Below are 23,440 nucleotides of genomic sequence, written 5' to 3'. Positions count from 1 at the left end.
TTTACTTGCTTGAAGATTAAGCAGTATCTCAATACTTTGAGGGAGCTTTTCCTCTATAATTAAGCTGTTGTTTTGGTTTTTGTTGGTCTAAGAACAAAAATTCTCATTCTAGGTAGTCAGAGGACCTCATGTTCATGGATGTTGTTCATCATATATTTGATTGGTCTATACTAAGGTGCTTAGTGGTGGAAAAAAACCTGTGTGTTTAGTTCTGAATCAAAAGCTTTAAATCTTAACCCAGTTTATACTCAGGCAAAAGTCCGTTGAATTCTACAGAAGTTTGCCTGACTATTTTCTTAAAAAAACGTACCCAGCACTTATACGGCAGAAAGTCTGGCTGGCTTGTCGGAGGGTCCTATCAGTAAAATTATTATTTTTTTATTAATTTTTAATTTTTAAAAGAAAAAATATTTTCTCTGGTCAACATTGGAAGTCCTCTGGATCTTGGTTGTATTTTTGGTGCTCTTTTAGGCAGAGTTTCCATCTGATGGCACTTGAAGTCCTATACACAAGAAGCATCTATCTGCAGAAGTTACTGACGGAAGAGATGTTCTGATAAAACCTCTGTTAACAGATTCTGTCTATACATAAAAGTGGATTGATCTTTTGACCCACTTTGTCGACAGAATGCCCCCCCCGAGTGTCTCCACAGCTTTTTTGTTTATAGTTTCTGTTGACAAAATGCATTCTGTACGTACATGCTCTGCAAGTTTTGTCTACAAAGCACTCTCTAGTATAGATGCACCCCAAGTGAGGCCATTGTAGGCAATGGAGTTTAACACAGAACTAAGGGGATGATTTTCAAAGTATCCAGAGATGTCAGTTTGAAAAATAACCTGGAAGTTTATGTCTGGATAAATTTATGTACTGGTTAGTGACTGTGTAAATACAAACTTTTATACTTTGCAGTATAGATCATGCATGTCTTCCTTGCCAACTCTTTGTTGTTATAGCAGAGGTGGCCAACGGCAGCTTTTGAGCTTCATGCAGCTCTTTGAGCAATTAAATGTGGCTCCTGCTCGGAGCTGCATACCAGGAGTGCCGTCCGCCACTCTGCACACATGCCCCAGCGCTTGGGAAGAGCACCTGGCAGCATCCATAGCAAAAACAACTCCAGTGAGTCACCAGCATCAAGTCTGAATGGGGGACTGGCAGTGCCTGGCTCTGGGGGTGGGCATGGGATTAGAATGGGAGGGACTGTGGGTGCCTTGTGCTGGAGGAGGGGAGGGGGATTTGGGTAGAGTGGAAGGCTGGGGATGCCTGGCTCTGGAGGAAGGGGAGGGGATGGGATTAGAGTGGGGGCTGGAGTGCCTGACTCTGGGGGTGGGGGAGGGCATTGAGCTATGTATGATATATTTATTTTTATCTATCTATCTAAAGATCTCTATCTCTAGATAGATAAATATATAATTATGTGGCTTTTTTGCACTCTATCCATGGCTCTTGGGTCCTGACGGGTTGGCCATCCCTATATTATAGGTTCCTGCACATTCTGAACCAAATTTACCGTGCTATGAGTATGAGCTTGTGCAGCTATCAAACCCCGGAGGGTTCTGATCAGCTGCTCAGTAGTGATAGATTTTTCCTTCTCATCACTGGGCTGATATTTCCTTAAAAATGTATGTAATTAAAACCATTGCAAAAACTAATTCTGGGCCTAATCCTAACAGCCAGTTAAACCAGTAGTTATTTTGTCCTTGACTTCAAAAGGAGCTGGAGCATGTCCTCAAGGTGGGGAACAGTTGAGGGAAGCTAATACATTTTTTCAATAGAAATTGAAATCAGGGGTACTGATGGTATAAGGGTCTTATTTTGTGCATGGCACAGGAGCCAAAGCTACTTAGTTTCCCTTCTCTTTATATCTCCACTGTTACTTAAAGATATACACACTTAGAGAGGACCTTGTAACTGTACAAGGTAGTCACTGTATTGTGGGCTAACTAAACACCAATGTGGAAAAAAAGCACCAGGCCTTATTTTCAAAAGTACGTGATTTGAGTGGTTGTTAGAGGGCTAATCTGCTTTTGGGACATTTAAAAAAAAAAATCTCACAAGGTTCTTATTGCCTCTTTGTGGGGCCAGAATCCCTTGGCAAGCCTCACCTGACCCATGTATGGTGAGATGCAGTTTGGGTTTAAAAAGGACACTAAAATATCATTTAAAAAAACTACACAGTCTGCTGCCAGTTCTATAGAACTCAATATCAAGCACCTCGTTTAAATAATTAGAGCGAGATTATGCCCCATAGATCCATGTGTAGTGTGCATCTTTGTGGTGCTCAGTACTGTATCCTCTGAAGTCAATGGGAAAATTCCCCCCAACTTTAGTGGTGCATGGTCAGATTCTAAGTGGTGACCTCCCCTTATTGTTTGGGTGCTTTGTTTTCTCACTTCTAAAGCTTAGCTACTCAGAGAGGTGATTGCATGGATTCAGACTCCAGACAGTTCCTTCCCCTGACTAAATTCATGCACATCTGCGTACTTCAGCCAAAATTACAGCAACATACCTTGTGGTGTCCTACCATATGTCATTAATGTATTTGCTTCTTTCCCTTTGCTAATGTTTGTATTTATATCAGCATTGTCTTTTTCATAACTCATCTCCACTTCTCATTTTATCCAGTAGCATCCTGAATGTATAGTATATGCCTCTGTTGTCCCATTGTAGTGATAAGTGAAAGGAGATAAGGGTTTACCCGAAAATGTCCTTTCTTTAATAGTATGCTTTACAAATTCTGAAAAATGTTTTCCTCATTATTTAAAATGACTTAAATTAAATTAAATCTTCTTAAAATGATTATCAGTCACCATAGTATATTAGATACAAAATCAAAAGCAATGGTAATTATATTTGGCATGGATCAAATAATACTGATTTGTTTTTCCATACCGAAAGAGGATTGGCTAGTACACGAAAGCTGGTTTGTTTTTGCTTTTGTTTTTGTTTTCTGTAAGTAGAACATGTGGGGGATTTTTAATGTTGAAAGTGCTTCATTTTGGAATCTGGCCTGCATCTATATGTAAAAATTCAACAGAATCTATTTTTAATTATATAAAAGTTGTACATGGGAGATCAGCTTTCAAATTTTTGTTTGAATTTTGAAAATTTCTATTCAAACCAAACAAAAGTGAAAACTCTCACTTATACAAAGTTGTCTCTAAGCACTGTGGGATCTGTGAGACTATATTGATTCCCATATCTATATGAGTAGTGGTTACATTTGATGACTAGCAGTTGTGGCTTCTATATTTTTATAGTAACAAACTGGCTGTACATAAGAATTTGGTTTTGTGGTGACTCTAATCAGGTCCTTATCTTCTCTCTGAACCTTTTTTCTGTGTCTGTGTTTTGCTGCATGGCGAGCACATTCATTACTTGAACTTATGTATGAAGTAATGTCATTGGTATTTAACATTGTCTTTATAACTGTTTGCGCTGCTAGCTGCTACACTGAAGCAACCATGCTGTTCTCAAGGCAGTCAACCCTTGATGATTTAGATGGACCAGACACTGTTCCTAAAACAAGTGAGCGCGCTCGACCTAGGCTTCGTAAAATGTACAGCATGGATATGTCCTCCTCATCAGCTGACAGTGGCAGTATAGTGTCAAGGTGCTTAACTCATGCATGCTTTGTTCACTCATTTACCCCGGCCATTCTACATGTGGCATTGTATATGTGTGCAGGTGTCTGTGTTTAAAACAGTTTGCATGCTTATTGGAAGCTTTATTCCCTTGTACATTGTGACAAGACTTTGAGGTACAGGACAGTATCATAAATCACATGTTTTGCTTTTCTTTAAAAAGTCATTTTTTTATTCATTATGACTTGATACATAACTTTGACCTCTGAAAGTTCACACCTACACCTATATATAGTAACCTGAATAAAAAGGGCCTGATGTTCAAAGTTGCTGAGTCCCCAGCAGCTTCCATTAATTTCAGTAAACTGTATGGGGGCTCAGCGCTTAAAATAATCAAGTACCTAAGTATGAAGTTAGAAATCTAATTTTAGACACCTGGTATAAACTTTTTGGCCATACTCCTTTAATTTTTAGTTACTTTCTTCATAGGAAAGAAATGTTAAATATATTTTTAGTTCTCTTCCAATGATTTACAGACACTTAAATTTTGGAATTAAGATAGGGGAAATTAAGAAAAAATAACGAGCAATATAAATAAACAGAGAAAGGCAGAACTGTCCCAGAGTTGTTCGTTCTGTTTTGCAAATCAAAACTAAAATGGCCTGTATTTTATATGGCTTCAGTTTATAAAATGAATTTTTCAAATATCATTACAAAAATAAAAAGTTATGGCACATGAGATCTTTCTGCTTCTATATGACACACTGTTTTACCAACTTCTTGGCGCTGATTTATATTGAAATTCAGCATTTTACATTCTCACTCCATTACTCATCTTTAAAGGAATTATTACTATTAAGAATCATCAAAATGAACATTCAAGCAACAGCTACCATCATGGTTTTCTTTTGAAAACTCTCACTAGAAGTAAGTAGGTGACCTAACATATCTATCATAGGTGTGAAAGTGGTTTCAAAGGATAAGGGTCTGGAAATCTGTATTGAATTTTGGCAGGCAGTAGTATTGTCCACCAACTCTTACAATAACAAGTTTATTATATACATATATGGGGTAAAATCCGAAAGAAGTTCAGAGGAGCTTCAGTATGGCCAGTATTTCAACTTATGTCTCTTTGGTGAGCTGTAATATTATGTAATGCCATAAAACCCATGGTGGTGTTCCTTTATATTATCTGACTGTTGGAGCTGGGAAGTGGGTTGAGCAGAGAAAGAGGTAAAAAGAGCAATCAGAGATGAGTGGGGCATAACCAAAAGAAGACAAGAAGCAAAGCAAGGACAGCAAAACAGCTGAAGGGGGATGGCCAGATTCTCAGTTAAGCCAATGCAGCTGCATTGAGAAGCAAACACATAGTGGTGGCAGGACTTAGTCAAACAGGGTGGAGAAGCAGAAAGGTAGATGAGCTCATAATACTGAAAAAGAACAATGACCCGAAATCCACATAGAAGAGGAAGGAGGCAGGGAAGCTAAAGAAGTGAAGAAAAGGAAGACTGTAGAGTGAGCCAAAGGTAAGATACCATAATAGATAATAGCCTGCTACTCTAACGGTTAGTTACTCTGGATGGCACTACTCCATGCGTGCAATTGACCTATCCTTTCATAAAGATATGGCATGAAATGTGAGGGTATGGATTATGTGTGTCCAACTGACTTTTGCTTGCAAGCTGCAATTTTGAAATGATAAAGCTGCGATCGTTAGAAATGTTACATGTGCAGTGAAATATATGCATTCCTATATGGTACTGTAGCATCATGCAGCACACTTGGAACAAATGTAGAAATGTGCTCTAACTGTGTTTAGAATTTGTTTGTTCTCAGAAACCTGTGTGCAGATTCCCTCTTTGTCAACGTTATTTTGTCCTGTCTTGGCTTGCAACTGCAAGCTCAACAAACCATCATGCAGCACACACATGGATCAGAATGTTCTGGATATGTAAGGGAAAGGTGACAGCAGTACATTTTCTTCCAATTTCAGTGCCTTTTCAAAGTTTGGGAGCAGAGTGGGGGCATGCCAATACGTCAGCCTCAAAGCAGAGTTAGTGCAGTTTTCTGAGTAACTGTTAAGCAAGAAATCCTTTCTTCCTCCTGTTCCTGACAGTGAACCTACCCAGGTCACCCTGCTGTACTCACGTCAGGGGACAACAGAAACCATTGAAGAAGTAGAAGGGGAGCATGAAGAAGAAGGGGCGGGCTCTACATCAAGGCAAGAGAATGAGGTGGAAGATTATGGCTTGGATTCAGAAGGAGCTGTGTACACTCCTGATACTGATGTGCCATCATACTCTGCTGTGGATGGCAATGCTGAAGTTCCACCTTCCTACAGCAAAGCTGTCAGCTTTGAGCATCTTTCCTTCAGTTCCCAAGATGACTCTGCTGGCAAGAGCCTCATGATGGTGAGCCCAGATGACAGTCGAATTGACAAGCTAAATGATACAATCCTCCCTCCATTGACACACGACCTGACTGCCAGTGAGCTGCTTCTAAACAAGTAAGACATGATAGAGAAGAAAAAACTTAGTCTTTGAAGTTTTTCCTAAATACTGTGTTTCCTGTTCTGGCATGTGTTTTCTCTCTAACTGCTGCTGAGGGAGATTGTTAAAATGGTTAAACATATTAATAGTTATTAAAGATTTTTGTTTCACAAATTAGTTTTAATTATTGAGATGGGACTGTTTATATTTGCTTTAATTGTATTTGGGAAAGAGCCTTCCTTCTAAAGTTATCCCAAGTCTGCAAGGAGAAAATCTCCATTTCTCCCTCGTTACATGCTTAGTTAATTGCCCTCATTTCCACTGCATTTCTGCAATTGAAATTGCTCTAATTGTCCTGGATTTGGGGGCCTTTCTAAAATTAACCCGATTACTTTTGGAAGGAGATTTTCTTTGTCATTGTTCTGGTTGCTAGTTGTAAGGAAAGGGGCTCTTCCCCAAAATTGCTCCCACTCTAGTTGGGTACGATTTTTCTTTTTGATTTTGCTTTAAGCGCTTCAAGGGGGACTTGAATTGATGGAGTAGATTTCCTTTTAACCTTTGGAGATGCTCCTTGGCATGCAGGGCGGGAGCACAAAATCTGCTGCCCTCCTTACCATGCAGCCAACAAGTTCTGCTGGCCGGTGCTTCGGGGCTAGAGCCATAGCTTTTTTCTTAATCTTCCTCTGTGACATCCTTCTCCCCAAAGATGGGAAGGAGGAATTCTACCAAGCCCTTATGTGGGCCACAGGAGATGGGAAAGGTCTCTTTACTCCTTCCTTTCAGCACACTTGACTTCCATGGAAAATCTCAAAGCTCAGAAATGACCTGCTCGCCTCAGTTACACCTAGACAGAAAGGCACCACGTGGGCATGGCAAATCAAGTCCTTTTTCTTCTATGCTACCATTTCACTTTGCTTTTCCAGTATTTAACTAAACCTTTCCACAGGCCTCAACAAAGCATTGACAAAACAAAAAAGCTCTTCTTTTAAGCTGTTATTGTGCAGTGCCTCGCACAGTGGAGTCCTGGCTCTGGACTGGAGCTCCTAGGCACCACAGTAATACAAATAATGATAAATTAATGACACTTCTGAAAACAGAGAGATTTAAATTTATGTGAGTTCATGTTATAATTTTGCACCTGTCATAATGTTATTACTTTTTTGACATCAAATTGTTTTGTTTTCTCTCTTTTGATATATCCTAACAGTCAAAAGAGACAAAATGCATCTGGTGGCCAAAATAGAAGTCAGTCATTCTGATCTCACTTACACTAATTGCATATGAGTGTAACTCTACTGACTTTTATTCCTGATTCCTGGTATTAGTAGACCAGAACTGGATCCAAAGTTTCATTAGCAGAACATGATTTGCAAGTGATGCGCAATGAGTTGGTATTAATAGCAAGCTAATAGTTTGGTATTTAAGACATGAATACTTGCACTTCCTAATGGTTTACATTAAATTGTCACGTAAATTGTTAATGTTACGTGAATTTATTTAACATAAGGCTATATTACATATATTTGTTAGAATACCAGATTCCATTCCTGTTTACAGATTTTCCAACAGAATCTGGAACCCTCATAAAGGAAGAAAACAGTAATATTAAAAATCAGCTCTCATGAATTTCATATTGATGTTGTTTGCGGAACTCTTTTTCTCACAGAATGTTTCACGATGAAGAGCTGGAGGAATCAGAGAAATTCTACAGTGGTCAGCCTCGGCTGTTGCTTCTCGTTTATGCCCTGTACAATACACTGGTGGCCCGGTCAGAAATGGTGTGTTATTTTGTGATAATCCTTAATCACATGATCTCTGCCTCCATGATTACTCTTGTGCTTCCCATCCTTATATTCCTTTGGGCCATGCTGTCTGTCCCCAGGCCTAGCAAACGCTTCTGGATGACAGCCATTGTCTACACTGAGGTATGCCATTATTCCTACATCCTTCTTTGTCAAACCCGTTGGGAAGAATTAGTGTTATACGAAATTAAAAGTGAATAATAAGCCACTCAAGTCAGAAATTGTCTCTTTTCTGTGTTTGTACGTCTTTCCTTTGGGCATTATAATACAAATATATAGTAAAAATAACATTCTTGGACATTGGAGTGATATGTGAGAGGCTATTGTTTGCTTTTCCTGTGCTGCACTGGGCTGACCTTCTCATTATACAGGGCACTATCTACTAACAGCTACTATCTAGTGAAATTAAAAATACTGCCCTTACTGCCTTTTGTATTTATAGGAAGTTAACTGTGCAGTAATGCAGTAATTAATCCCATTTTAAAAAACCCTGAAATAGTCACATGGTATTTAATGTTAGTAATGTGAGGCTGCTTGTTCTGTCAGTTGAATGGTGTTTGGATAATTGTTCTCAACACACTGTTTCTGTACAGGTGACCATTGTTATCAAGTACTTCTTTCAGTTTGGCTTCTTTCCCTGGAATAAACATGTGGATTACACCAAAGATAAACCTTACCATCCACCCAATATTATTGGTATTGAAAAGAAAGAGGGTTATGTGCACTATGACCTTGTTCAGCTCCTGGCTTTGTTCTTCCATCGATCCATTTTAAAGGTAAATGGAAATAAAACACCCATCCTTATTTTATTCCCTGTCATAGTCTTTCCTGTAATGACTCAGCACAATGAATTAATGTAAACAGTACTAAGTAAAATGTTACTATGCCCATTATATGGATGGGTATACCCAAGAACAGAAAGTATTTAATTTGTCCAGTATCATTCATGTATCAGAGGGGTAGCTGTGTTAGTCTGGATCTGTAACAGCAGCGAAGGGTCCTGTGGCACCTTATAGACGAACAGAAAAGTTTTGAGCGTGAGCTTTCCTGAGCACAGACTCACTTCATCAGATGCTGGTCCAGCATCTGATGAAGTGAGTCTGTGCTCAGGAAAGCTCACGCTCAAAACTTTTCTGTTCGTCTATAAGGTGCCACAGGACCCTTCGTTGCTGTTACAGATCCAGACTAACACGGCTACCCCTCCGATACTTGATGTCTACTCTGTGTCTATTCGTTCTTTGGCAAAGTGTTTGCCGGTTTGTCCAGTGTACATTGTGGAGGGTCATTGCTGGCACATAATGGCATATATAACATTGGTCAAGGAACATGAGAATGAGTCCCCGATCTTGTAATGAACATGGCTAGGACCAGTGATGGTATCTCCAGAGTAAATACGTGGACAAATTAGGCATTGAGGTTTGTTGCAAGGAAATGTTCTGGGATTAGTATTACTGTGGTGTAGCCTGTGATTGGTGTCTCTATAGCAATGAGTGATACCTATATTAGTCCTTTAGAATTTTCCCACTTAATTGTCTATCACCAACCAACTAAAATTCTTATATGTGAACAATATCTATGACATCTGAAGTTTAACTTCAGCGATTGCCTTTTTGTGCTCAGAAAGTATTGTCTTCTTTTTTTATGCTGAAATACTTGGATGACATTTGCATGGATAGACATTGTCACTTTTCTAATGGAAGTGGCACGAACATGGAGGAGAGAATTGAGGTATAGGGGTGAACTGAAGCAAGGAAAGTAGCATGGAAGATGTATGTTTTCATGAAATCCCTGATTTTATCAAAATATGTTGTGGCTCATCCATAACTTTTTCTCAGAAACCAAAGAAAGGTACTGCCCAATACATACATTGCAGAATTCCAAACTGGTACCGTCTGCAGCACAACTATAATAGCTCTAATTAGATTTTTTCCCATAAAATGGATATCAGCTTTCTATTTAGGAGTCCCCTTTGTCTCCTTATTATCCCAGAAAACCTACTAATTGCTATGTAACTTCCAGAGATTTATTATATCCCTCTAGCCAAACAAACTTCGATGGCCTCAAATAAAAAAGGGGATCTGCGCCTTATAAATATCAAAATAGAAGTTAGTCATAGAATCTGAAATACAAGAGTGACAAGCTTTTCCTCCTTTCCCTGCTAGTGTCATGGATTATGGGATGAAGATGATGAAGGAGAAAGCTGCAGTAGTAAAGAGGATTATGATGATGAGCTCTCACTGACAGCAGGCAGGAGAGATTCTGCTGACTCTTTAAAGTCAGTGAACTTGGCAGCTTCTGTGGAGTCCATACATGTCCACTTCCCAGAGCAGCAGACTGCCATCAGGAGGAAAAGTTCCAGCAGTGGGTCACAACTTTCACACAGATCCAGTTTTTCCTCACATAGGTCAAAGAGAGGTATGTGCTGCAGTACTCCTGTTCTTTGAAAAACACACTTCCTCGGTTGATTGTTTTGAGACCTTGGGTGCATTTCTGTGGAGAGCTCAGAAAACACTTAATACAACAACTGTTTTAACATCTGAATTTATGTGGTACCTGAAATGACAAAGGTATTGATATTGTGACAGACTACCTTCTCTGCCTCCTGAAGAGGAAAACTCTATTATACAGGTTGGAACACCTAAAGCCAGCACACTCTGGTCGGGCAACTGGACCAGCGAGCCAGGCAGGAGGATTCAGCCCATGTCCTCCACTGACAGCCCTGGGAGAGGCTGCAACAGAGCTTGTGTCCCCCCAGCAATCCCATGGAGGGGGGCAGCCACACAGGGCTGGGGCTGGCATCCCCCTACAACCCTTCAGGGCCAGGGGCAGCCACGCAGGGCTTGAGCTGTGTCCCCAGCACTCGGCTGGAGCCAGCTTCCCACGACAGCCTCCTGGGGCTGGAGCCAGAGCTGGCTTCCCTTGGCAGGGCTAGAGCTGTATCCCCAGCATGGGCTGAAACCAGCTTCCCCTGGCAGCCTGGGGTGTGAGGGAAGCAGCATGGACAGCTTCAGGCTGGGGCCCCAGCCCAGGATCACATAGGGGAGCCAGCCCAGTGGCAGTGGGGAAGGGACGGGGTGGGTGGCTTGGGAGCCAGTGACAGGGAAGCTTCCCTGGTCCAGCAAACTTTTTTTATGGGACCGGTCAGGGCCCAAGCATGCAGGACCAAGGAAATGCAACCTATAGTTTGGAGATATATAGATGTAAATATTTACCATCCTGACAACTGAAGCAGGCCAGTCCATATCAGTTTTGGTACCAACCTGCTGTTTTTTATAGTCATATTAAATCAAGATTTGATTCATCCTGTTGTCAATTCTGTGGAAAAACTTAAGACTTTACTATATGTATGTATTTTTAAAATGTGTAAGGGTTCATTTTAAAACCTCCTAAATGTGCAACATAATTACCTGACTATGTACTGTGATTTTATTCTTTCTTTATTTTTAGCTAAATTTTTATTTTAATTGGATGCTTTTTTCTATGTTGTTCCCCCATCCTCATTCCCAGGAAGCACCAGTACACGAAACAGCAGTCAGAAGGGAAGCAGCGTATTAAGCATCAAGCAAAAATCTAGAAAAGAGCTTCTTATGGAAAAGTTTCGAGAGCAAATGATCAAAGCAAAGGCATTTACAATTAAAAAGTGAGCAAGTTTTCACTAGGGGACTTGGAATAGATAGTTATGTCACCATAATTTTACATTTTCCTAATGAAAGAAAATATGTTACTCCTGAGTAAAAATAAGTTATAGAAGTACAGCTGTATCAGAGGCCTGAATGCTTCAGTAGACGGTTGATAAGATACAAGTGCTTTCACTCTGGGTCGCCAATTCACATCTAAACATGGCAACCCTGGCTCTCAAAGTCCATTTGAAAGCTAACTTGTTCTGTGTGAATGAGTTGGTAAACCAAGTGAATTTCCTTGTGGGTGTGTTTGCACAACATTACAAAAACGGCCCACACAATAAGTAATGATTGGCTTCTATAAAGTACCCTGAACCAAAAATGAAGTACATAATTAAGCAAAGTAATAATATTCACTCCTTCCTTTTTTAAGCATAGGAACTTGACTTCAATGTACTTATCTTAATTCAGCTTGTGGTGTATGTTGTTTCAGGACTCTTCAAATATATGTGCCCATCAGACAGTTTTTCTACAATCTCATTCACCCGGAATACAGTGCTGTGACTGATGTTTATGTGCTGATGTTCCTCGCTGATACTGTGGACTTCATCATCATTGTGTTTGGGTTTTGGGCTTTTGGGGTATGTTGTTAGAGGCTTGTTCCATAAATCTTTCAGAATCTTGTCCACAAGATGACGAAATACAATGTGGAATTTGTTATGCTGAAGTTATTGTAATGTTTTTTTTTTTTTCCCAGAAACATTCTGCTGCAGCAGATATCACCTCATCATTATCAGAGGACCAGGTACCAGAGGCATTCTTAGTGATGGTGCTTATTCAGTTTGGCACCATGGTTGTAGATCGAGCACTGTATCTCAGAAAGACTGTCATGGGAAAAGTTATCTTCCAAGTCATTCTCGTTTTTGGGATACACTTTTGGATGTTCTTTATCCTGCCTGGAGTGACGGAAAGGTAAACTCATTAAAAATAAAGCAATAAGAGTTGAATAACAATTTTTCAAGTTTATTTCTGATTTAATTAGAGTGCATTGCAGCTAAAGGCTGAACCACAAACAAGTTTCTTCTTGATCTCATTAATAAGTGGATTGGTTTAGTATCTTTTCAAAATTGTGCCACAAATTCAGAACTGCTTGAATGGGAAAAGATTGAACTATATAAAAACATACTGAATTGGAACTGTCTTTATGACATTAATTTTGTAGTTTAATTTATCTCAACACAGAGCACTAAATTTAGTGTTTTCCTTAAAGGTCATCAGAGCTGATATAATGCAAACTGAGGCCACCCAGCTTTAATGAATACCCTCTTGTTTCTTGCACTAGCTCTTTTTTTCAACACCCTCAACATTAAATATGCAACCTTTTTACAGATGACAGCTATTGAATATTACGTCATATGTCTCAGCAACTCATGGAAAAAGTGCAAACTTTAAATTCCAAGAGAGTTGAGTTGTATCTTGAAAATCATGATGGACTAGTTCACTGGGGGTAAATAGTTTATCCTAGGTGAAGAATACAAACAAATGTAATTAGAAAAGACAAAAAAAATACCTCCTTGCTCTTAAAATGCCGAGTCCTTGAATATGTTTACTAATGGTCTTGGGAAATATGACAATTACAGCTATACATTTTGAATAAAGCTGCAACGATCGCTTATCTCAGTAATTATTGAGTTTAGAAAAGTAGGAGAAAAATAATCTTTGGGTTTGTTAGTGTAATTTGTTGCTTATAAGAGAAATCAATAAAATCCATCTTGGTATTTATCCTGCTGTTAAGAAATATGCATCTCATCATCCTGATCTTGAATCTGCATTTGTATTGGCATAGTCAATTGAAATTAAACTGATTTCTATGCAACTATGAAAGTTCTTTATCTACAATCATTTACTGAAATAGCCAATTGAGAGCATTGAGTCAGATTTCGATCCCCAAGCACCGTTTTTAGTGCTGAGTTCACAGCAGGCTGCTAAGCTGTAATCAGTCTTAAGCACATTCCAAGAGAGATTACTCCACTTTTGAGATGCACACCTAAAAAGTTCCTTCCCAATTGATTAACAGTTTATGGGATCTAATTAGTGCTAATCAGGCCTCAAGTGTAGTGCTGTGTCCGGTTGTAGGTGCAACATTTCTAGAAAGATTTGGACAAATTGGAGAGAGCCCAGAGAAGAACAACAAACGTGGTGCACAATGTAGAAAGCATGACCTATAAGGGAAGATCGAAAGAATTGGGTTTGTTTAGCTTGGAAAAGAGAAGACTAAGAGGGAACATAAGGGTTTTCAAGTATCTAAAAGAGTGTTACAAGGAGGAGGGAGAAAAAATATTTTTCTTAGCCTCTGATGAGAGGACAAGAAACAGTGGGCTTAAATTGCAGCAGAGGACATTAGGTTGGACATTAGGAAAAAATTCCTAACTGTCAGGGTGGTTAAGCGCTGGAATGAGTTGCCTAGGGTGGTTATGGAATCTCCATTACTGGAAATTTTTAAGAGCAGGTTAGGTAAACACCTGTCAGGGATCATCATGTAAATGGTGCTTGGTCATGCAGTGAGGTCAGGGGACTGGACTTGATGACCTCTTGAGGTTCCTTGTAGTTCTAGTGTTCTATGATTATATTAATTTTGTGATTAAATATCTACTCTTTCTAGTGTAGTTTTTCTCTAGAATTGGGTTACAGCCACGGAGCCACCTGAAAGGAAAGACTGATTACATGTTTTAAAAATGAGAAGCAGAGCAGTTTTGGATGAATTCCATGGAACATAGATATAAAGCCCATCAATTTATTTATCTTATCTTTTCATTGTAGGAAATTTAGCCAAAACACAGTTGCCCAGCTCTGGTATTTTGTGAAATGTGTTTATTTTGGGTTATCAGCATATCAGATTCGTTGTGGTTACCCAACCCGTGTTCTTGGCAACTTCCTCACCAAGAGTTACAACTATGTAAATCTCTTCTTATTTCAGGGGTAAGTCAATTCCCACTCTCTCTCATCCACTCTTGTGGATACATGGAGTGAAGGTTTAATTGTCACTCAGAAAACTTCAGTATTCATGACTTTGTTCTGAGGGTCATTGCAAGTGAGTCCCAGTAAAATCTTTTATTGCTTATCATACCACTCCAATATATGCTGTGCATACTAAAGACAAAGATGATTTCAGAACCGTTATCTGCCCTTCAAATCCATGAACCTTCCTTGTCAAGGTCCCAACTGTACAGACCTCTGAGGGAGAGTAAAAAATGTAATTCATTTTTAGAAATTCTAAGAATTACCTTGCAAAGGTTACGCACAAATCACTGTAGTGTCCTATGTGTCTAGACCTTTCATGTCCAGAAGCAAGTGCTTTGTGTCATATTGGAAAATTTGGACTCGCCACTTTTATGAAGGTTTAAAATTCTCTTTCTAACCCTGAAAAGTAATAAGCTATGTGATTGTAAGCCTGTCACTGGAGTTGCACATCATGCCAAGATTCTCATGAGTGGGGAATGACACATAGGAGGGTTAAGGAAATATTTGTTGTAGTAAAAAGGATATTTTTAAACAATAGTTTGTCTCTACCTGCTCAGCGATTTGAAATAGTAGTAGTTATCCTTGGAGAAATGGATCAGTGGGCAGAAGTCAGGTGAGAAAATGAAAGCACATGTTACTCCAAGCGCAGTGCATAAATATTACCATCACGTGTATACTATGAAATAGCTATAACATGAGCCACAAATGATTGTCACGTAAAAGTAGGGAGCATTTTTTTTTAAATGTCAAAAATTTGGTGAGATGAAACATGCACATCAAAGTTACATGCAGACTTCAGCCTATTGAAGTGGGACTTTCATGTTGGAGAGATTCAAATTTAAACTTGACTAAATTGGTCACATTTTAGTTATCTTTTATATTTTGTTTACAATTCATGCTAATTGTTAATGACCGTGAGTCTAAAAAGTCTTGCAGTTCTGTGCTTGCCAGCTAAACAGTTCACAGCGTAATCCCTTTGTTCTAATAATCCAGGCTCTCTTCCAAGATTTTTAGTATGTCTCGGTTACAGTCCAGCTAGAAATATTACAGAAATAGCTTTCTTCATGCTATATCAGTGTTTCTGGTTTGAATGGGACTAAAAAGGAGAAGGTGGTAAGGTGGCTCAATAATCACTTCAATTAAAATATTTTAAAAGGTAACTAAATAATTTCTAATCCTCAGAGAGTATTCAAATGTGCAAGAGCTACTTTGCATACTCATAGCTCAGCTGCTCCTGTCTGATCCTGCAGTAAAGTCATAAGGACAAATCTCTACATGGTTAAACCTCCTGAGTCAGTCTGGCAGTGCAAAAGCACCATAAAGCAAATGTCCAGCAGAGAATTCCCTTCCAAATGAACTGCAGTCTGCTCTTATATCTTCCTCTACCATCCTGTCCCAGTTTAGGAGATATCACAGGCAAGAAGAATGTGAGGCTTTGACCCAAGAGAGAATCTATCCCATAAATTTGCATCTGTGCACTTCCATCACTTCCATAAGGCTTGATCAAAAGTGACATAAGTGCACGTTTAAATTCACTATGGGGTCATTAAAATATGATGAATGTCAATAGTACCGACACAGGCCCAGAAAATGACTAAGTGCAATTGTTTGCACATTTGTGTTTTCTATTTTCAAGTCTGAAACCCTCCATTAAGCTTTTTTGATGTTTTAATGTTTGTGTAATTTTATTACACAATGGCTGTGGCCACACTTGGCCAAAACTTCAAAATAGCCAAGAAAACGGCCATTTCGAAGATTACTAGTGAGGCGCTGATTTGAATGTTCAGCACCTCCTTAGCATTAGGACGCTTCCAGCCGCGGCACTTTGAAAGTGCTGCTTTCGAACGCACGTGGCTCGGCACGACTACATGAGGATCCTTTTCAAACGGACCCCAGACATTTTGAAATCACCTTATTCCTCTCAGCGGAGGGAAATAAGAGGATTTCAAAATGTGTGGGGACCTTTCGAAAAGGACCCCATGTAGCTGCACCGAGCAGCACGAGTTCGAAAGTGACACTTTCGAAGTGCTGCAGCTGGAAGTGTCCTAATGCTAAGGAGGCACTGAATATTCAATTCAGCGCCTCACTAGTAATCTTCGAAATGGCTGTTTGCATGGCATTTCAAAGTTTTGGCCAAGTGTGGCCACAGCCATTGTGTAATAACAAGAATCGCTAAAAGTTATTTGTATACAGTATATCTGTATATCTTAATTGGATACAGTTCTATACCCCACCCTAAGATTGTTTCTGTACTGTATTGTCTCTCCTTTCAGATTCCGCCTGGTTCCATTTTTGACTGAGTTGAGAGCAGTGATGGACTGGGTTTGGACTGATACCACTCTGAGCCTTTCCAGCTGGATCTGTGTGGAGGACATTTATGCTCATATATTTATCTTGAAGTGTTGGCGAGAATCTGAAAAGGTACAAAAACTAAGCAAGTGCTTTAAGCCTTTTGTTTAATCCAAAGTTAATTATGGCAGTAATGAAGGAAAGCTGCCAATCTGTGAATTCCTAAATGAAAAAAATGTATCTCAGAGGGTCACATTTCTTTCATAGAGGCCTAAGATTCATGTGCAAAAATGTTCATGCTCTTATCAGCAGGTAGTGCAGATGGGAAGGTGAATGGCTTTCCAGCAAGTAACTTTTTGTTTGTGCCTAATTTTCCTTTCATCCTTATGAGTTCTACGTGAGAATCGTGGTAATTTGTTCCTGCAAAAAGTACATACTCAGTTTTCAGACACAGATTTCAGGGATGGATTTAAGAATAAGACATGGTAGGCAAACGAACTCTGGTTGTCCAGAGTTGGTAGAGGAGTAGCCAAAGGACTGGGGGCATATTTACATTACAAATTTTGTTGGAATACGGCCTCCTCAGGTTGTGTATTATTCATGTACATGTGTAGTTGTCTGTGTGCATTAGTTCCATGGATACTCACTGAGGGTACTTGTGGCAGTGGTGTCACGGCAGTGGTGACTTTTTTCTGATATCTTACTCCGGAGGGTAGCAAAGGCACAAAGAATACACTGCTGCTAGTATCCTTAAGTTGCCCAGGCCCTTATGCTTCTGGTCTGTTTACTGCAATGCTAAATTCATGCCAGAGGGTCATGGTGGAAATAAAGCTGCCTTTCCTAGAAACCATCAAGAGAGGATTGTTCAGTATTTCCATGAAAGTTTATTCACGATCTCTTAGGATGATACAAGGGACATTCCTATATGTACATAAGCGAACTACTACTACCAGCACCACCTCTGGGAAATGAAGAACAGATACTATCTATGCCTCTGTTTGTTCTAACTCTACTTCTCATAGGAATAAAACCATGAATAGTAGGTACTTGTGTCTTGGTAACTTAGGGGTGGGGTGGCCACCAACTTCCCCTTTAAACATTGCAAGGGAAGATGCACGTGTGCATCCACTCAAAGTTCCTACAGTTCATCTCACTCATCTGTGCGCGACTGTGGTGGACTCTGGGGGAAAAAAAAATCTCAGGTTGTGGCATAACTGGACCTCACTCCACCTCCCCAGGTCTCCCATCCTCCACTTTTCCTCCTCCTTGTTGTTCACAGCGAGGATCTTTGGCTAATGTCTACGCTACAAGATAAATTTGAATCTAAGACAGTTAACTCGACTACCAGGGAAGGGCACAGAATGTGGGGCTGTGGGAACTGGTGGGATAGGTTCCCACAATGCACTTCTGCAACAGTTGATGTTTGGCCACTCTCATGTGGCAGCACTAACTCGACTTTGTTTGGATTTTGTGGGAAGTAAGAATATTCAAAATCAATTTTATAAAACCCAACATTATAAAATCAAATTTAATAATATCAAGTTTATCTGGTAGTATAGATGCGGCCTTTGTCTCCTAACTCAGACCCCTTGTATCTTCCATGCTCCATATCCACCCCCTACAGCCATACAGCCGCCATCTTATTCCTCCATACCATCCACCGTATAATCACTGCACCACCCCCCCACACACACAGACACACCCTGCCCAGTACAACCTCATATCACTTTTCCTCACTTCCTCCATACTATCTCAAACCACACAGAACCATGTAGCCACCAACCATTGCATATACTCAAAGACCCATTTCCCATCAGTCACACAAGGCTCTTCTCTTCTGGCTCTCACAGCAAGCACTTACCCATCCTCAAGTGCACAGAACTGCCCCTATACCTCTGCTTTTATGACTTTGTGACTGCCATTTTTTAGGAAACTGGACTCAGCTGGTTTCAATGAGTTAAGGTTCAGTTAACGTAAAAATCAGGAATCCTAGACTCAGTGTTACCCATGTAAAAACAGCATCCAGATGTTGAGTTGTTTTGCCAATTTTAAAACAAAATTAAGTGTTATTTTAGGCATAGGAAATAACCCAACCATTCAGAAAATAATAAAATGGCTATATATTTGAGTGTTACTGACATATTTCTAGTTTTATTACAATCCTACCTCTTGACTGTACTTGATTTCAAGGTATGCCACCTAATTACAAGTAAATTAACCTGATATCCACACAAACCTGACATTTAGAGTTTTTTATGCTAGTTACATTCCTACCATGAATTGATTTGCATGACGTTTCAGAAATTAATAGAGAAAGGTATAGGAAGTAATCCACTTCCAATTTTGTTCTGTGTGTTGTTTTTAGTATAATAGTAACAGTTTATGCTGTGCTATGGAATAATTTGAGAATATACAAGTTTCCACATCTAAGTCATGATGTGTATCTGAATGACACACATTGCCACACCTGGTGATGGATTTTGCATATCTCTAAAAATTGTATGTTAAGAGAAAAATAACTAGTAATATCTGAGAGTAGTTTAAGGTACCTCCCCCCCCTCCCCCGACGGATATTTCTGAGTATTTTGGCTATTATGAACTCTCTGAGCTGCTCTGTAATAGTGTTAAAGGTGCCTGAAATGACCTTGTACAGATAAATGATACAGTCCTTCTGAGTGCAATAAGATATTAATGAAAACAGTGTCCTGGAGTGTGAGACAAATGGTTTAACACAATACTTTTAAAATGTAACTGATTTATTTTAAATACAGAATTGCATTACAAATATAATATTCTCTTAGGGCCTTATGCATTCAACTTGTAAAACAAGTACAATTTCCTGAAAGGCAGCTTTCTGGCAAGCGTATGTGGGCGATACAACTTTAGTCGGTAGATGCCATCTTTCCTACACATTCTATTTCAAAACGCTCTTTAGAGTTTCCACCCTTCTTGTTGTGTTGGTCCCAGGATAATCTGTAACAAACACACTAGCCCTCTGTTTTTATCCTGTTACTGTACAGGCATTACCTGGCAACTTCACCTGGAAGAGTTAGACTATGTGTTAACTAAGCAAAGTAAGCAGTCCTATAGCACCTTAAAGACAAACATTTTTATTTATTAAGTAATGAGCTTTAGTGGGTAAGACTCACTAGTTATGCTAAACAATCTGTTTCACATTCTATTTAGCTGTGACGCTCTACCTTTATTAGACCCAAAGAGCTCTGTTAGCTCAAAAGCATGTCTCTCATCAACAGAAGCAGGTCCAATAAAAGCTATTCTCCCACCCCCCTCACCATACCTCTGTACAGTCTACATCTTGTACGCACGCAAAATAAATCATAGTGAGGCAAAGACTGTGCAGTCTGGTGAATCCATTAAAGCATTCAATCATGAGGTCAGAAGCAGAGGGGGAGAGAAATCATAGATGGGGAAGGGAGATGTGTTTTGTGACATGATAGGAAAAGAGAAGGAAAGATCAAGAAGATTGTTCTAAACCCCAGAAATAGCAGAAAAGAAGGTTCTGTCTCCAATGGTGGACATATTGAGGAAAGGGAGAGCAAAGATCTTGGTGCTGGGCAAGATAAAGAGCAGGCGTGGAGATTAAAGACAAGAGACATGAGCTGAGAAGCAGAGTGAGGCAAGCCAAAAGAGAGCTTTAGCACAAAGAGAACGAGAAGTCCTGTGGCACCTTATAGACTAACAGATTTTTTGGAGCTTAAGTTTTCTTGGGAAAGACCTGCTTCATCAGATGCATGCAGGACTTCTTGTTTTTACAGCTACAGACTAACACAGCTACCCTCCCCTCCCCGACATTAAGCACAAATAGGACAGCTTTGAATATATCTGATGTTAAAATTTTGTTTGAAGTACAGCTTGGTGAAAGGTGATGGCTTCAGTTAGCAAGGAATTAAGCAAACTTTTTTTTTTTTTGTGTTTTGGTTCATAAGGCTTCGTGCCGTCTGTTGCAGATCAGTCAAATGAACCTGCCCAGTGATGCCCCATTTGGGATTGGGAATTTATACAACCCCATAGAATTATGCATGTTTTTTTTACCCCAAACCTTAAAACCATGCAGGTTCACTTGAAAACTCACCTCTGTGTTTGCTGAAACTCAACCCAGTTTCAATCAAACACCTGCCCAATTTCTGAGTTAAAAAAGTTCCAGAACCTAGGCTTGAACAGGGGTTTCTCATGAACCATGAAAGGGGTAATTATGTATTCTTCATGAGTTCATATTAAAACTGTCCAACTGATGAACACAGGGCCTGTTTTACCATATGACTTTTTTTTTTCCAGAGATACCCCCAGCCAAGAGGCCAGAAGAAAAAGAAAGTTGTGAAATATGGAATGGGAGGCATGATTGTCATCTTGCTGATTTGTATTGTCTGGTTCCCCCTGCTCTTCATGTCTTTGATCAAGTCTGTTGCGGGAGTCACCAACAAGCCTCTGGATGTATCAATCACAATAACCCTAGGAGGCTATCAGGTAAATGACACAAAGACAAGTCAATTACTCTGTATGTCTTTGTATTATATTATTCTGTACGTTCGACTTACTGTAGTTTGTAGGGATGTCTTGTGTCACTGAAAGTTGCAGGAATTTAGAAACCTGAGTTACCTGGATCACTTTTGAAAATGTGACTTGGGGTCAAATTTGTAAAGAAATTAAGACACCTAATAAAATTAGTGAGAGTTAGGTGCCTAAATATCCTTACAAACCTAGCCCCCATGGCTCGTAAATCAATTGGGTGTTACAATAATATACATAATATATATAGGACATAATATACCTAGATTTCCAGAAAGCCTTTGACACGGTCCCACACCAAAGGCTTTTATGTAAATTAGGTGGTCATGGGATAGGAGGAAAGGTCCTTTCATGGATCGGGAATTGGTTAAAAGACAGAAAACAAAGGGTGGGAATAAATGGTAAATTTTCACAATGGAGGAGGGTAACTAGTGGTGTTCCCCAGGGGTCAGTCCTGGGACCGATCCTGTTCAACTTGTTCATCAATGATCTAGAAAATGAGGTAAGCAGTGAGGTGGCAAAGTTTGCAGATGACACCAAGTTGTTCAGGACAGTCAAAAGCAAAAGGGATTGTGAAGAACTACAAAAAGATCTCAGCAAACTGAGTGATTGGGCAGCAAAATGGCAAATTAAATTTAATGTGGGTAAGTGTAAGGTAATGCATGTTGGAAAAAATAACCCAAATTACACGTACTACATGATGGGGTCAAATTTAGCTACGACAGATCAGGAAAGGGATCTTGGAGTTATAGTGGATAGTTCTCTGAAGACATCCACGCAGTGTGCAGCGGCAGTTAGTAAGGCAAATAGGATGTTAGGAATTATTAAAAAAGGGATCGATAATAAGACAAAAGATATCATACTTCCCCTATATAAAACTATGGTACGCCCACATCTTGAGTACTGCGTGCAGATGTGGTCTCCTCACCTCCAAAAAGATATATTGGCATTAGAAAAGGTTCAGAAAAGGGCGACTAAGATGATTAGGGGTTTGGAACGGGTCCCATATGAGGAGACGCTAGAGAGACTGGGACTTTTCGGTTTGGAAAAGAGGCGATTGAGGGGCGATATGATAGAGGTATATAAAATCATGAATGGTGTGGAGAAAGTGAATATAGAAAAATTATTTACCTTTTCCCATAATACAAGAACTAGGGGACACCAAATGAAATTGATGGGTAGTAGGTTCAAAACTAATAAAAGGAAATTTTTCTTCACACAGCGCACAGTCAACCTGTGGAACTCCTTGCCCGAGGAGGCTGTGAAGGCCAGGACTCTATTAGGGTTTAAAAAAGAGCTTGATAAATTTTTGCAGGTTAGGTCCATAAATGGCTATTAGCCAGGGATAAAGTATGGTGCCCTAGCCTTCATAACAAGGGCAGGAGATGGATGGCAGGAGATAAATCACTTGATCATTGTCTTCTGTTCTCCTTCTCTGGGGCACCTGGCATTGGCCACCGTCGGCAGATGGGATGCTGGGCTGGATGGACCTTTGGTCTGACCCAGTATGGCCATTCTTATGTTCTTATGTTCTTAATGCTAAGCAAAGCAATGCCAAAATACCTTTTTAAAAATCTGGACTTAAGTGACCATTGAAAATGGGACATAGACTCCTAATTAACTTCAGTACTAAGATTTTATCCTAAATTTTTAATAGGACCCCAGGAAAGGATCTACAGGGGAAAGGAATGTTTAGATAGGCTGTTCTGGGCTTTGCCTTTCTTATGAGCTAGTCTCCATGGCCATTTGTGAAGTTTTAAAAATGTTATTTTCAGATTAAAAGCTGCTGAGGGGCACTTGTAGCATTTAGAGAAATGAACACACAAGGTTTCCAAAGTGAAAACTAGCTTGAGAACTTCATATACAGCCATGGGAATACACTTCTCTGAGAAGTGAATTGAAATTGACAGCTGTAAGAAGCGCGATAGTGCCTACAGAATAGCTTCCATTTATTTTCTTTCATAGTTGCTCAGACCAATCCAAATAGATGTTGGCCTGAAAGAAATTTCAAATAATGGACTTTCTACACGTTGTCGGGTGGGGTTGCTTAAAATTAGGACCAATTTGGAACAAAACTTGGTGAAATGTTTTCATTTGGGAGTGGTTTGTTT

At 39.6% G+C, this 23,440-nt stretch overlaps 1 protein-coding gene across 3 annotated transcripts in view; it reads left to right on the top strand.

Moving 5' to 3' along the window:
• Nucleotides 1-23,440, top strand: part of PIEZO2 (piezo type mechanosensitive ion channel component 2) — a 443,043-nt gene that overhangs the window by 406,201 nt on the left and 13,402 nt on the right. For 2 of the 3 annotated variants that reach the window (XM_074987458.1, XM_074987459.1), the window contains exons 37-46: nt 5,698-6,087; nt 7,737-7,995; nt 8,466-8,648; nt 10,035-10,287; nt 11,380-11,512; nt 11,986-12,133; nt 12,250-12,464; nt 14,313-14,471; nt 16,787-16,934; nt 21,099-21,287. In XM_074987458.1, coding sequence (XP_074843559.1) covers nt 5,698-6,087; nt 7,737-7,995; nt 8,466-8,648; nt 10,035-10,287; nt 11,380-11,512; nt 11,986-12,133; nt 12,250-12,464; nt 14,313-14,471; nt 16,787-16,934; nt 21,099-21,287 — 2,077 coding nt within the window. Of the gene's footprint in view, nt 1-3,442; nt 3,611-5,697; nt 6,088-7,736; nt 7,996-8,465; nt 8,649-10,034; nt 10,288-11,379; nt 11,513-11,985; nt 12,134-12,249; nt 12,465-14,312; nt 14,472-16,786; nt 16,935-21,098; nt 21,288-23,440 lie in introns of all 3 variants that reach the window. The other variant, XM_074987460.1, reaches the window with a different exon arrangement.

The sequence above is a fragment of the Carettochelys insculpta genome, chromosome 2, assembly GCF_033958435.1.
Source record: "Carettochelys insculpta isolate YL-2023 chromosome 2, ASM3395843v1, whole genome shotgun sequence".
NCBI lineage: Eukaryota > Metazoa > Chordata > Testudines > Carettochelyidae > Carettochelys > Carettochelys insculpta.
Note: the sequence above shows the minus strand (reverse complement) of the source record. Positions and strands in the feature narration are given on the sequence as shown.